The 15,148-nt window shown below is 35.8% G+C and overlaps 1 protein-coding gene across 1 annotated transcript in view; it reads right to left on the bottom strand.

Moving 5' to 3' along the window:
- Positions 1-15,148, bottom strand: part of MOB1B (MOB kinase activator 1B) — a 60,052-nt gene that overhangs the window by 15,536 nt on the left and 29,368 nt on the right. The window contains exons 2-3 of the mRNA XM_022599403.3: positions 7,610-7,776; positions 1,897-1,990 (exon numbers count right to left, since the gene is read on the bottom strand). Of these exons, the coding sequence (XP_022455111.1) occupies positions 1,897-1,990; positions 7,610-7,776 (261 nt within the window). The remainder of the gene's footprint in view (positions 1-1,896; positions 1,991-7,609; positions 7,777-15,148) is intronic.

Raw genomic sequence — 15,148 nt, 5'->3', positions numbered from 1 at the left:
ACACAGATTAATGGAATAGAATATAGACAACCCAGAAACAAACTTACACTTAAACAGTCAATTAATCTGCAAAGGAGGCAAAAATGTACAACAGGGGAAAAGAGACAGCCCTTTCAATAAATGATGTTGGGAAAACTGGAGAGCTACATGTAAAAGAATAAAACTGGACTACTTTCTCACACCATGTACAAACATAAGCTAAAATAAAAATGAGGGACTTCCCTGGTGGTCCAGTGGTTAAGACTCCACACTCCCAATGCAGGGGGCCCGGGTTCAAGCCCTGGTCAGGGAACTAGATCCCGCATGCCACAACGAAGAGCCCAAATGCCACAAGTAAAAGATTCCACATGCCACAACTAAAGATCCTGCATGCTGCAACAAAGATCCCGCATGCCACAACTAAGAACTGGAGCAGCCAAATAACAAATATTTTTTAAAATAAATAAATTAAATTAAATTAAAATAAATTAAAGATTTAAATGTGAGAACTGAAACCATAAAATTTCTAGCAGAAAACTCTTTGAAATCAGTCTTAGCAATATTTTTTGGATCTGTCTTCTCAGGCAAGGGAAATAAAAGCAAAAATAAATAAATGGTACCACATTAAACTAAAAAGGTTTTGCACAGTATGGAAACTATCAACAAAATGAAAAGGTAGCCTACTGAATGGGAGAAGATATTTGCAAATGATATATCCAATAAGGGGTTAATATACAAAATATACAAAGAACTCATACAATTCTACATCATAAATAAATAAACAACCCAATTAATAAACGGGCAGAGGACCTGAATAGACATTTTTCCCAAAGACATACACATGGCCAAGAGACACATGAAAAGATGCTCAACCTCACCAATCATGAGGGAAATGCAAATTAAAACCACAATGAGATACTTCTCACACCTGTTAGAATGGCTATTATCAAAAAGACAACAAATAACAAGTATTGGCAAGGATGTGACAAAAAGGGAACCCTCATGCACTGTTGGTGGAATTGCAAATTGGTGCACCCAGTATGGAGAAAAGTATAGAGGTTCTTCAAAATATTTAAAATAGAACTGCCATAAGATCCAGCAATTTCTTTTCTGGGTATTTACCCAAAGAAAACAAAAACATTAATTTGAAAAGACATATGCAACCCGTTTTTCATTGCAGCATTATTTTCAGTACCTAAAATATGAAAGTAATTTAAGTGTCCATCAACAGATGAATGAAGAAGATGTGGGGTGTGTGTGTGTGTGTGTGTGTGTGTGCCCTTTGCGACAACACGGATGGATCTAGAGGGTATTACACTAAGTAAAATAAGTCAGACAGAATAAAACAAACACATTATGATCTCATTTACATGTGAAATCTAGAAAACAAACACAGATACAGCACACAGAGGGGTGGTTGCCAGAGGGGAGCGGGGTGGGAATAGAGCAAAATAGGTGAAAGATATTTAAAGATACAAACCTCCAATTATAAAATAAATAAGTCATGGGAATATAATATTCAACATAAGGAGTATGGTCAATAACACTGTAATAACTTTGTATGGGAACAGATGGTTAGTAGACTTATCATGATGATCATTTCATAATGTATGGAAATGTCAAATCACTATGCAATACACCTGAAACTAACATAATATTGTATATCAACTATATTTCGATTTTAAAAAAATATTTGGATAGAGAGGCATAAGCAAACAGAAAAAAGGCAGGATGGAGGACAATACAATAGGGAGGACTATAAAGCTCAGGCTAAGGAATCTGGACTCAAAATATTAGTCATTGGTAAATCACTGAAGGAGATGCTAAATACAGAAATTATAAGGTCAAAAATTTTCTTCTTATCTAAGAACTGTATGATAAAGTAAAAATGAGAACTGATCATGAATCATGTCTTACTTTGGGCCAGCTGACATCACTGGACAACTTTCTTCTGTACAAAAATCTGTGATTGTTCCATAAAGCATGTTGATCTGATTGAAGAAATCTACAGCTGCAAAGCAAACATCAGTTATAAGTAAAAGGTTAAATTTTAGTTTTACTCAAACAATCTTTTATTCCAGCAGAATCTCAGCTCTATCAGTGTTCTTTCCTCAACAAAGAACAGGTGAAAAGAATACAAACAAACAATATTTGCCTCACTGAATTTAGGAGCTTCTGTTTATTAAGTGACTCCCTTAAGAGAATAAAAAGGCAAGCAAGAGTGGGAGAAATTATTTGCAACACATATAATCAATAAAGATCTTATATTCAGAATATATAAAGAACTTCTATAGATCACTTAGAAAAAGGCAACACCGTAATAAAATGTGAGACGGTTTCTGAGTCTATTGGTTATCTCTATGGAAAAGAATAAAACTTGACTCTTCACTCACACAATACCTGAAAAGCAATTCCAAGTGGATCATACATCTAAATGTGAAAGGCAAGACAATAAAGTTTAAAAGAGCATAGAAAAATATGTCCATGAACTTTGGCATGCAAATATTTCTTAAGAAGAGCACAGAAAGCACCAGTCATAAAGGAATAGTTTTCTATATGTTTCACTGGAAAACTGTTATTCCTTGTTTTTTTATAATTTTTATTCTACTCATAATTTTTTTATATTGACCTCAAAACCAACAAGTTTATTAAATTTACCTATTCATAATAATAGTGATGGCGTAGTAATAAAATCATGGTCTTTTGGTTTTTCAACATTCATTCGTGCTGGCTATGAACATAAATGTTGTTTCTTCCTTTCCAGTTATTATTATCTTTTATTCTTTTTCCTGCCTTATGGCATTGGCTAAGACTCCAGGAAAGTGGTGATGGTGGCTAACCTTAACTCATTCCTAATCTGAGAAAAAACTTCAACATTTCATGATCAAATATGATGTTTGCTTTATCTTTTTTGTAGATATGCTTTATCAGAAAAAAGTTCTCAACTTTTACTTCATAAGTTTATTACGAATTGATTTTAAATTTTACCAAATGTTTTTTCTGCTTATACCGAGATGATCATATGATTTCTTCCTCTTCCTTTATTTTGGCTAATGCGGTGAATTACAACTGATTTGCAAGTGTTAAGCCAACCTTGTATTCTAGGAATAAGAACAATTTGGTCATGATGTGTTATAATTTTTAAGTATTGCTAGATTCAATCTGCTAATATTTTTATTAGGATTTTTACATCTAAGTTCATAAGTTAGATGACCTGGTTTCCTTTCTTATATGTCCACATAGAACTCATAACACTAGTATTTTCTCCTTTCCACATAAAAGCTTTAGAAAGACTGGTGTTCTATCTTTTCTTTTCTTTTTAAAATTGAAGTATAATTGATTTACAATATTTTATCAGTTTCAGGTGTACAACATAGTGATTCAATATTTTTATAGATTACACTCCATTTAAAGTTATTATAAAATATTGGCTATAGTCCCTGTACAATATACCTTTGTAACTGATTTCTTTTATACATAGAGGTTTGTACCTCTTAATTCCTTACCCCTATCTTACCCCTCCCACCTACCCTCTCCCTACTGGTAACTACTAGTTTATTCTGTATCTGTGAGTCTGTTTCTGTTTTGTTATATTCATTCTTCTTTTTTTTTTTTAGTTTCCACATATAAGTGATAACATAAAATATTTGTCTTTCTCTGATTTATTTCCCTAAGCATAATACCCTCCAGGTTCATCCATGTTGTTGCAAATGGCAAATTTCATTCTTTTTTATGGCTCAGTAATATTCCATTGTGTGTGTGTGTGTGTGTGTGTGTGTGTGTGTGTATACACCACATCTTCTTTATCCATTCATCTGTTGATGTACACTTAGGTTGCTTCCATATCTTGGCTATTAGCTTCCATATGCTGCTATGAACACTGGGGTGCATGTATCTTTTCAAATTAATGTTTTCATTTTCTTAAAATATACATCCAGCAGTAGAATTGCTGGATCATATGATATTTCTAGTTTTAACTTTAGGGAAACCTCCATATTGTTTTCCATAGTGGCTGCACCAATTTACATCCCCACCAAGAGTGCACTGTAGGGGTTTCCTTTTCTCCACATCCTTACCAACATTTGTTATTTGTGATCTTTTTGATGAGAGCCATTCTGACAGGTATGAGGTGATATCTCATTGTGGTTCTGATTTGTATTTCTCTGATGAATAGTGATGCTGAGCATCTTTTCATGTGCCTGTTGGCCATCTGTATGTCTTCTTTGGGAAAATGTCTATTTAGGTCTTCTGCCCATTTTTAATCGGGTTGTCCTCCACATGAACAGTGGGTAACCTATGGCTTTGAATCCCAACTCTATACTTAATAGTTGAGTTACTTAACTTCCCTGAATCTCAGTTTCCTACCTTTAAAATTCAGTTTACTGCAGAGTGCTAAAAAACAAAATCGTGTCTACCATAAAGTAGACATTTAGTAATTGTTAGTTTTCTTCCACAAATGAAGATATGGCCTCAAGATTCTGTGCCACAAAAATTAACTATAAGCCATCCACCCACTTTTTCCAAAACTCTGAACCTTGTATCTCCTTTAACCTATCACTCTCTAGCAGCAGAATGTTCAAAACCAGCCTCTGGTTTCTGGCTATGAGACTAGTTGTTGAATTTGTAATTCCCATCTTCTACCATTTATCTTCATCTGGCAAGTAAACTGAAGGAAAAAGGCCATTAAGATGCCAATCTTATCAACAAATCCCCTTCACTCTTTTATGTACCCGAAATGTTTACTTAATCACTGTCAGTGAATGGAAATTACCTATCTAGCCTCAAATCCTATTCACTTCATCAAGTGCCACTTGGAAAGATTACTATAAATAAGAAAAAAATTGTAATCCAATACTTCGGTCAACTGCTATATTTTAAAGGCAGAATTCTATGTTCTACGGGGATGTTCAAACACTTCAGTTCAAAGCAATATTTTTCTGGCTATAACTTCAAAATGTCTGTGAAATTTTATAAGTTCCTGAAGTTCTAGACATTTCAATAGTACAGACACTCAGTTCTGATAACTGAGACAGAGAAAATACAGACAGAAAACAATGATCTGGTTTTATACTTAAAAGTCACAATCTCATGTAGTACAGAAGCTCTACACTACCTTCCTTAGATTTCTATAATTAGAAAATGAGCTCTCAAATAAATGGTACAAAAAGGCACAAACAAGTGCCCAAAAAAAGGATGTACACATATATTGGAAACTTATTCTGAATATTTTCCTTAAAGTGTCATAGAACTATCTTATAGGTTAGATGACTCTCATCAATAAAGCAAACAAATCACTTTATCTCTTTAGTAACTAAACTCTCTGGGTCCAGGAGGATAACCATACTCTAATAATACTGCTCTTACAGAACTGCTGTCACAGTAAGGTTTTAAGACATCTCAGTAAAATACTTTAGGTTCCTAAAAGTTAGTGGGTGGCAGCTCAATTTATAAATCCCATGATATGTTTCAAATTACAAAAAGATACTATCAAATATTACAATAAAAATACTGCTCTGTTTTTCCTTAATCAAAGCCTAGGCATTTAGTGTATATTTTCAATTCAATTTCATTTATTATAACTAGAGTCATATAAATTTCCTCCAGTTATAAAATTCTATTAATTTCTTCACCAATGCTGATAAACCTTGAATACTAAAAGTACCACTTTTGGGCTTCCCTGGTGGCACAGTGGTTAAGAATCCGCCTGCCAATGCAGGGGACACAGGTTCAAGCCCTGGTCCAGGAAGATCCAACATGCCATGGAGCAACTAAGCCCATGCACCACAACTGCTGAGCCTGTACTCTAGAGCCGGTGAGCCACAACCACTGAAGCCCGCGCGCCTAGAGCCCGTGCTCCTCAGCAAGAGAAGCCACCGCAATGAGAAGCCCATGCACCATAACGAAGAGTAGCCCCCTCTCTCTGCAACTACAGAAAGCCCGCGCACAACAACGAAGACCCAACGCAGCCAAAAATAAATAAATTAATTAATTTTAAAAAAAGAGAGAGAAAAGAATCAAAATAAAATTAAAAAAAATTTTTTTTTAAAGTACCACTTTTATTCCCCAACTTACTCTGGCTTAATTCCCAAGAATATATTTACTTTTTACTTATATTTTTTTCTTTCTAGAGGTTAAGAATATATCATAAACATATTTTACTAATTTCATAAGATCACTATTGAATTGTCTTTTTTTCTTTTTAAAGCGTAGTTTAGACAAATAACTAAGTATGCTACTGAAAGAGGCAATTTAGCATAGGGGTTAAAGCGCAGTCTCTGAAATTTTAGAGCTCTATATTTGAGCCCAGTCTCTAGCATTCAATAGCTGTATAACCTAAGCACATTACTACAATCTTTCTGTCTCAGCTTTCTTATCTATATACTGGGATAATAATAGTACCTACATCATGAGGTTGTAAAGATGAAATAAAATAATCCATGTAGAAGAAAATAAAAACAATAATTTGAAAAGATACATGTACCTCAATGTTCATAGCAGCATATGGAGGCGAATAGCCAAGATATGGAAGCAACCTAAGCGTCCATAAACAGATAAATGGATAATGGTGTGTGTGTGTGTGTGTGTGTATGTATATATACATATATATAAACACCACATCTTCATCACACACACACACACACACACACACACACACACACACACACACACACTGGAATATTACTCAGCCATAAAAAAGAATGAAATTTTACCATTTGCAACTACATGGATGGACCTGGAAGGTATTATGCTTAAGTCAAACACAGAAAGACAAATACTGTATGATATCATTTACATGTGGGATCTAAAAAATAAAATGAATGAATAAAACAAAACAGAAATAGACTCACAGATATAGAGAACAAACAAGTGGTTACCAGTGGGGAGAGAGAATGGAGGAGGAGCAAGACAGAGGTAGGGGATTAAGAGGTACAAATCAGCAAGTATCAAATAAATAAGCCACAAAGGTACAACACAGGGAAATATAGCCATTATATTGTAATAACTTTATTTTGTTATTTTTTTTGCAGTATGCGGGCCTCTCACTGTTGTGGCCTCTCCCGTTGTGGACCACAGGCTCCGGATGCGCAGGCTCAGCGGCCATGGCTCACGGGCCCAGCCGCTCCGCGGCATGTGGGATCTTCCCGGACCGGGGCACGAACCCGTGTCCCCTGCATCGGCAGGCGGACTCTCAAGAGGACTCTCAAGCCCCCTCGTAATAACTTTAAATGGAGTATAATCTAAAAATATCGAATCACTATGTTATACATCTGAAACTGATACCATAAATCAAATAAACTTCAATAAAATAAATAAATAAAAATAATTCATGTAGAAAGAATAGCAGAGTGCCACAGTGTTCCATAAACATTAATTGCTGCTATCATTATCATTTTTTCCAATGAAGATGGTAAATCTATGCTTTGTATCACATGATAACAGGAGATAAGAATTTCATGTAACTCCATATTCAGAAATAAAATACCATAAAGGTTAAAGTAAATTGAGGTACCACTATCTTGTGGTATTAGGTTGCTAACTAAATCCTAGAATAGAGAGCACCCCAACACTCACCTACAGTGAGGCTACTAACCTAATTTACAGTCTACTGAGAAACAGAAAGGCTACTTACTGTTCACTGCAACCCACTCATTTAGATCTTCCCCCTCAGGAAGCATGACAGCCATCCGGAGGTTTCCACTGCCCAGTGTGGCCTCTGCATGCTTTAAGAGCTCATACTGGTGAGAACCCTCTGGTATGTTCTTCTTTGGTTTAAACGTTTTAGAGGAGCGACTACCACTATGAATAGAAAAGAAGAAAAAGGCACATCAGTGTTTAAGGCATGACTTTCAATAGAGTCTACTATACTATATTACTGCATAAAATAACAGCCAGTGATCCTAAAAGTTCACAAATAAACAACCCTAAATTGTATCAGCTACATTAAATCCCGGCAACATCATTGTTGTAACCACTGTGTTTGATTACCCAAAACTCCTACAGACCTTCTCTACATTCCCTACTGTAACTCCAAAGGAGAAAAAGAATTTTTAGCTATAACTAATCCAACTAACTAATCTAACAATAAATTACTGATTCAGTAATCTATAAAAACAAAAAAGTACTGGGGACTTCCCTGGTGGTCCAGTGGTTAAGACTCTGTGCTCCCAATGCGGGGGCCTGGGTTTGATCCCTGGTCAGGGAACTAGATCCCGCGTGCCACAACTAAAGATCCCAAGTGCCGCAATGAAGATCCCACACGCCACAACGAAGATCCTGTGTGCCACAACTAAGACCCGGTGAAGCCAAATAAATAAATAAATAAATATTTAAAACAAACAAAGAAAAGTACTTCTGTGATAATCTTCAGTCATTGTATTCCTTTTTACCCCTATTCTAAGTCTCTCATCCTAATACAAATAATTTGTTTCCTTTGTATAAAAACATAAAGATATAATTTTATATCAATAAAGCACAAAAATCCTAGAGCAAGAAAGAAAAGCTACATGTGCTTCTATCCAATTATAGGAAGCAACAGCAATCTTAATCCAGAATCCCAGGTATGCAGATAAGTAGCTAGACATTAATATGGTTGCTCAAATTTCTAAATGTGTGTATGTATACACAAAGAAATATATTTTTTAAATGAATCAATGGAAACTCATCTTAGAAATGGTTTTAAGAGTTTTTAAGAGACGGATTCTTCTGTTAATGCTGGCAAATTCTTTTTTTTTTTAAAAGATGTTCAAACGGATAGCCCCTTTTATTAATATATAAATTTATTTATTTATTTATTCACTCATTCATTCATTCATTTATTTATGGCTTCGTTGGGTCTTCGTTGCTGTGTGCGGGCTTTCTCTAGATGCAGAGAGCGGGGTCTACTCTTCGTTGCAGTGTGTGGGCTTCTCATTGAAGTGGCTTCTCTTGCCGCAGAGCGTGGGCTCTAGGTGCACGGGCTTCAGTAGTTGTGGCACTCGGGCTCACTAGTTGTGGCTCACGGGCTTAGTTGCCCCACGGCATGTGGGATCTTCCTGGACCAGGGCTTGAACCCGTGTGCCCTGCATTGGTAGGCAGATTCTTAACCACTGTGCCACCAGGGAAGCCCCAATGCTGGCAAATTCTTATCAAATTGTATTATATTCTAGTCATCCATTCTCAATACTCCCCTGCTCTTCTTATGAAAAGCAACAGATAGGGAAAGAATGAATTAGAAGAGGCTGGATAAGTAGGAATTATCTAAAGTTTAATGTTACTAAATTCATACTACCGTTAGCATTCAGACATTTGAACATACGAATTTGAAAATCAAATTCCAAAGAAAACAGATAAACAATAGTTATACTTCCCAAGGTCTCCAAAGCTTTTCACTTTTAACACCCTTCTCCCAAGCCTACCCCCAAGATCTCTCCTTTTTTCCCCAAGATAAAGCAGTAGTTCTTAACCCTGGCTGCATTTTATAATCACCTGAGGAGTTTTCAAAAAATACTGAGAATCCTGAGAGAAACTAAGAATCTACTTACTAGTCAACCCAAATATCCAATTCAAATGACAGGTATTTTTCACTTTAAGATAATGGTATTCTCATTTACATGTAAGTCTCTCAGGTGTTTATTTAGAGTAAAGTGATGCTCCTCAACTCTAACCTTGGTCCCTCTCCCTGCCAGATATCTCTACTCAACAGCCCAGGATCTCTTTACAAACACTAATCAGATGATGTTACTCCTCTGCTTAAAGCCATTCAGTGGCTTTCCATTGCACTCAGAGTAAACCCCAAAGTCAATATTAGACACAGGGTCTGGACCCACACTAGAGTGTGGAAACTCTTCTTCAGTTTAATCAGATAATGTATTAAATGCCGAATTCTCTCCCAGCATCTCTAAAATGTGAAAACGTAGAAAAGGTCATTATGCTTACCAAGCTGGAAGCTTATTTCATTTTCCTGCTCCTTCTCATCCTTTACCAAAATTTAGTGTGAGAAATAAACTTCAGTATTTTTTACAAAAAGACATTTTACTAATTTATGTATGATTAACTACAAAAATAGCTCTCCTAACATCAATCTGGTGCATGTCTTCAGGCCTAGTGTTAAGTACATTCGCTTTAATTAGCCCACTGCTGAGACTGGTGCAGCAACTGAGGTGACAAGCTGCTCTGAAAAGGGCTGGCAGAGTACATGAGAACAACAAGGACATCAGCTGTGCTTGCATGCAGGAGGGTCAGAGCCTCCCCTGCTCCCCTAAACCACCTATTTATTCAACCACTGTCCCTTCAAGTTTTAGGTTTCCAAATGTTTTCTTGATTGATGACCCACCCAGAATTGGTCTTCCACAAAGCTAAACAAATATACCTCAAAGACCTAATACTTGGGTAGAAAGAAGAAAAAAATCTGAGTTTGATTTTGTAAAGGCCAGTTTTGACACTTATCAGCTGTGTCAAGCAAATTACCCAACTTTCTCGAGCCTATTTTTTCTTTAATAGTGAAAGCCTAGTAACAATAACAAAACATTACCACTACCTGTATCATAAAGAGCTGCAAAATGAGAAAATAATAAAGGTGAAAAAAGTTTCTAAAGCTGTAAAATGCTGTGCAAATGTTAGTATCCTTCCTTTTTCTGAACCAGAATGACTCATAGTAAAAAAAGGAAATGGTACTGCAATGTACAAAGCTGTATTCAACCCCTATTCCCATCCTTGTCTCCTAAGACTGGGGAAAATATAACCTTACTTTGGAAACAAATGCTCTTACACATCAAGTTCCAAACAGAATTTTTAAAATGGTTTTTGGTGCTATTCCCATGTCACGGTTCAGGTGATCTCAGAATAATCATGGGGCTGGGCGGGAAATCAAGAAAACAAGGCGCTAGTCCTCATTTTGCTATTTTCTCCTTATGTTACTTAGGAAACCACAAATTATCATCCGGGCTTCAATTTCTTTACTTTGTTTTTTGAAAGTCTGGAAAATAACTTTTTACAAAAGGGTATAATTTAGAGATGAGATAATGTTTATAAAATGTTTTTAGTTCCCTGAGGACTCCCTCCTCGGTTCCTCATTTCCATGTACATTCATACTTCCAAAATGCTTTCAAGTCCTCCATCAAATTCCCCTTCTTTCTGACCCTTCTGCTTTATTCAGGCAGAATAATTAAGCATTTCAGTATTCTGATTTTTTAAATGTTCTTTTTTAAAACTATATTCAGTTTTTCTTCAACTACCTGAAACTTCAACCAGGATGCACCCTACCCTGCAAGGGTGGTGGTTCAATACTGCTCCTTATTCCCATGTCAAAAGATTAACAGAGTCCTCAAGTTCAAAAGTACAAGTACCAAAGCATGTACACAAAAATCCTCATCAATGAGTGCAAGTTCTTAAGGTAACAATGTATGTGGCCAAATGCAAATATATCTCACGACAGGTTAAGACATTTGATGCAAATATTCAAAAACATTTCCAATAACAGAAAGTATGTAGCCCTCCCACCCACCCCACCCCCTCAGAAGAAATTTCTGTATCAGAAGAATCTCAGAAGAAATATCTTGTGTATCCTTCCAGAGAGTCTATGTCTATACAAGCATAAGAATGACTGTGCCTGTTTTATACAGTTCTTGCATACTATAGTATACTAAATAATGTTTTTCACTTAATATATCCAGAATATTGTTGTGTATTAAGGTAGAAGTAGATCTACTTTATTCTTTTTAAAGACCAAATAATATTTCCTTATATAGGCATATAATATTTTCAATCACCTACTGATAAACGTTTAGGTTGTTTCCAGTTATTTGTTACTTCAAACAATGCCACAGGGACTTCCCTCGTGGTCCAGTGGGTAAAACTCCACACTCCCAATGCAGGGGGGGCCCAGGTTCAATCCCTGGTGGGGGAACTAGATCCCACATGTGTGCCACAACTAAGATCTCGTGTGCTGCAACTAAGACCCAGCGCAGCCAAAAATAAATAAATAAGTTTAAAAGAAAAACAAAACACTAAGATTCCAAGAGCGTTTTAAACTATAAAAAACAAAACAAAACAAAAAAACAATGCTGCAGTAAGTACCCTCATATTATGAAAGATAAATTCGTAGAGATAAAATTGCTGTGCTAAAGAGCACATACATTTTAAATTTTTATATAAGGTCTATTTTTTCCCCAAAAATAAGTTGTACCCTTTTAAAATCCATTAACAACGTATGAGCGTAGCTATATACTTTTTTGGTCTTCGAGGACAGGGATTCAATTGCTAGTTTCTCCTGTACAGCTCCCAACAGGGCATCATAACTGTATGAGAATTTAGAGCTTTCTGATTAGAATGTAAATGTGACTGACAATTCACAGCATTACCCTGAGGCCTTTTCTTTCCAAATAAACATCCAGGAGTCAGGTTTGTTTATTCTAGTCCTCTTACTCATATTTGAAGGACAATCAATTTCTAGAGCAAGACCGGATGGCTTGACAGGTAAATAACTGAGTCTAAAGGGAAAACTCTGAACACATATCCCTTATAATTAGTCATCCAATTTGATCACCTTCTGTAAATTTCAAAAGCATCATTTATTTCCTCTTTGAGTCCCTAAATAGATTAGTCCCCACTGTGACACCTACATTTATTCTCATAAACCATTTCTTACTATCTCAACACAGTCACACCCATCATTACCCTCAATTTTAACCCTTTATTGTTCAATCCAACTATCAACAAAATTGATATTTTCTAAGTTGGACTGCAGAATCGTAAGGCTGAAGGAATTGGCGGGGCAGATGTACAGAGAACTCAAAACAGGGGCACTGGTAAGGGTTAGAAGAATACAGATGTGTATATTTTGACACTGAAGAACATGTCCATATATTCAAAATTAGAAGTAAATTAACATCAACTTATTTGTGTCAATAACTCCATACCTTCAAAGTTAAGTGACTTACTCTGACCACCTAGCTAAATTAAATGGCAGAAGTGGGACTCAAAAACAGTCCATTATCTTCAAGTTACTTAACATTACTAAGCCTCAGCTTGGAATAATAACATCTACCTTACTATTGAACCCTGTGGTAAGAACTCCACTAATATTAGCTCACTTTGTTCCACCTCTAGGTACCAACCTGATATTCACAACAGTAGCTCCTTCTATAGGTCTAAATCCAATACTAGAGATCAGATACTTGATAAATACTTGTTAATTGATAGTTCCAGTCAAGTTCAGGCTGAGAGCTCCTACACTAGGATAGTAATGATGATGATTAATATTAACTAATATTTACTGCAGGCCTTGTACTCGTAAGTATTTTACACGCAATATCCCATTTAATCTTCATAACTCTATGATGTACATGCTATACTTTATTTTATGGGTAACAAAACTGAGACTTAAAGTACCTAAATAATTTGCTCAAGCTTATAATATTGGTAAAGTAGGAGCCAGAATTTAAATCTAGGATTTAAATATTTAAAGCCCATTCTTTTATCCACTAGCCAACACTACATGATGCTTACCTTTATTTTCTATCCAATTATTTCTATTTTCTTCCTCTATCACCAAAGTTTAATCAAGTCACTTATGAAACAACACAAGGCTAATTTGTACTAAGAGTGTCATTAGTAGGTACATTTTTAAAAACAATCTTCAAAGTACCTAATTCCATTTCCTCTCTTCACACCTCTTCTAATTTATATGAATATTTAGTACTGCCATTAAGGAAAAATACAATTTCACGAGAGAGTAATTTCCCCTAAAAGGTTGCCAAACACATTTGTACTTTCAGAAACACACATATGCACCAGCAAAAAATGTTAGAAACTGTCAAAATCAAGTAGAATGGGTTCTAGACATAATAAAGTCAAAGGCTAAAGGCTAAAAGCTATGAGTACCAAAAATACAATCTTGATTCAGAAAGTCAGCAATCTGAACAGACATATCTATAAATACATTTCTACCTTACATCCTTTTAAAATCACTAATCACTGGTGGTGCTGTTGCTGTTATTGTTAATGTTACGAGAGTAAAAAGAAACCCTCAATATTTCTGGAAAGCAAGAAAGAAGGCTAAGAGAAGATCAGAAATTGAGGAAATCTGGTAAGATTAAAAAGTTGATGAGATACAGTGACAGTGAAAGTCTGAAAAAAACCTAGCCTAGAACGTGCCCAGTAGAAGACTCAGTGAACACACCCAGTAGAAGACTTACCTTCTTAGTGAACGTAAGAGTGGTTCCCACTGTGCTTCAAGCTCAGAATCTGGACTACAGGAAAGTGAAAGGACTGTAAGAGACTCTTCAGGAATTATATAGGACTGTGATTCAGAGTCTCTGAGCAAGTGAATCCCAATACCCTCCTCTGCTGACCTTTTTCTGAGCAGTAGGCAAGGGGCAGCAGGTATTTAACATTAGGCTAAAGCTCAGTGCTTTCAGGACGAGCAGGTTCCTCTGTAGGCAATTTACTAAAATTAAAAATTCTGTTCTGTGAAAGACACTGTAAGGCACACAGACTAGGAGAAAATCTTTGCAAACCATATATCTGATAAAGCACTTGTATCCAAAACATACAAAAAGTTCTTAAAATTCAACAATAAGAAAACAACCCAAGGAAGAAATGGGCAAAAGATATGAACAAACCCCACCAAAAAAGATAAACAGATGGCAAATAAACATATGAAAAGACAGTCAACATCATTTGTCATCAGGGAATTGCAAACTTAAACGAGATACCATTACACGCCTATTAAAGTGGCTACAAGCCAAAAAACTGACAATACCAAAAGCTGATGAGGATGCAGAGCAACATTCATTGCTGGTAGGAATGCAAAATGGCACAGCCACTTTGGAAGACAGTTTGGCTGTCTTCCAAATTTGCTACTTTGGAAGACAGTTTGGCTGTCTTCCAAATTTGCTACAAAGCTAAACAGAATCTTTCCATACAACCTAGCAAACCGACTCAGGTATTTACCCAATTGAGCTGAAAACCTATGTCCACCCAAAAACCTGCCTGTGAGTGTTTATAGCAACTTCGATCATAGTCGTAGAAGTGGGAAGCAACCAAGATGCCTTTCAATAGGTGAATCAATAAACTGTGGTACATCCATAAAATGGAATATTATGATCAGAGATTAAAAAGAGACAAGCTATGAAGCCACAAAAAAATAAAAAACAAAACCATGAAGAAGCCTTAATTGAATATTGTTAAG

The sequence above is a fragment of the Delphinapterus leucas genome, chromosome 5 (assembly GCF_059928025.1).
Source record: "Delphinapterus leucas isolate spDelLeu-1000000601 "Yukka" chromosome 5, BTC_Dleu_Yukka2, whole genome shotgun sequence".
Lineage (NCBI taxonomy): Eukaryota > Metazoa > Chordata > Mammalia > Artiodactyla > Monodontidae > Delphinapterus > Delphinapterus leucas.
This window is presented reverse-complemented; position numbering and strand designations above follow the sequence as displayed.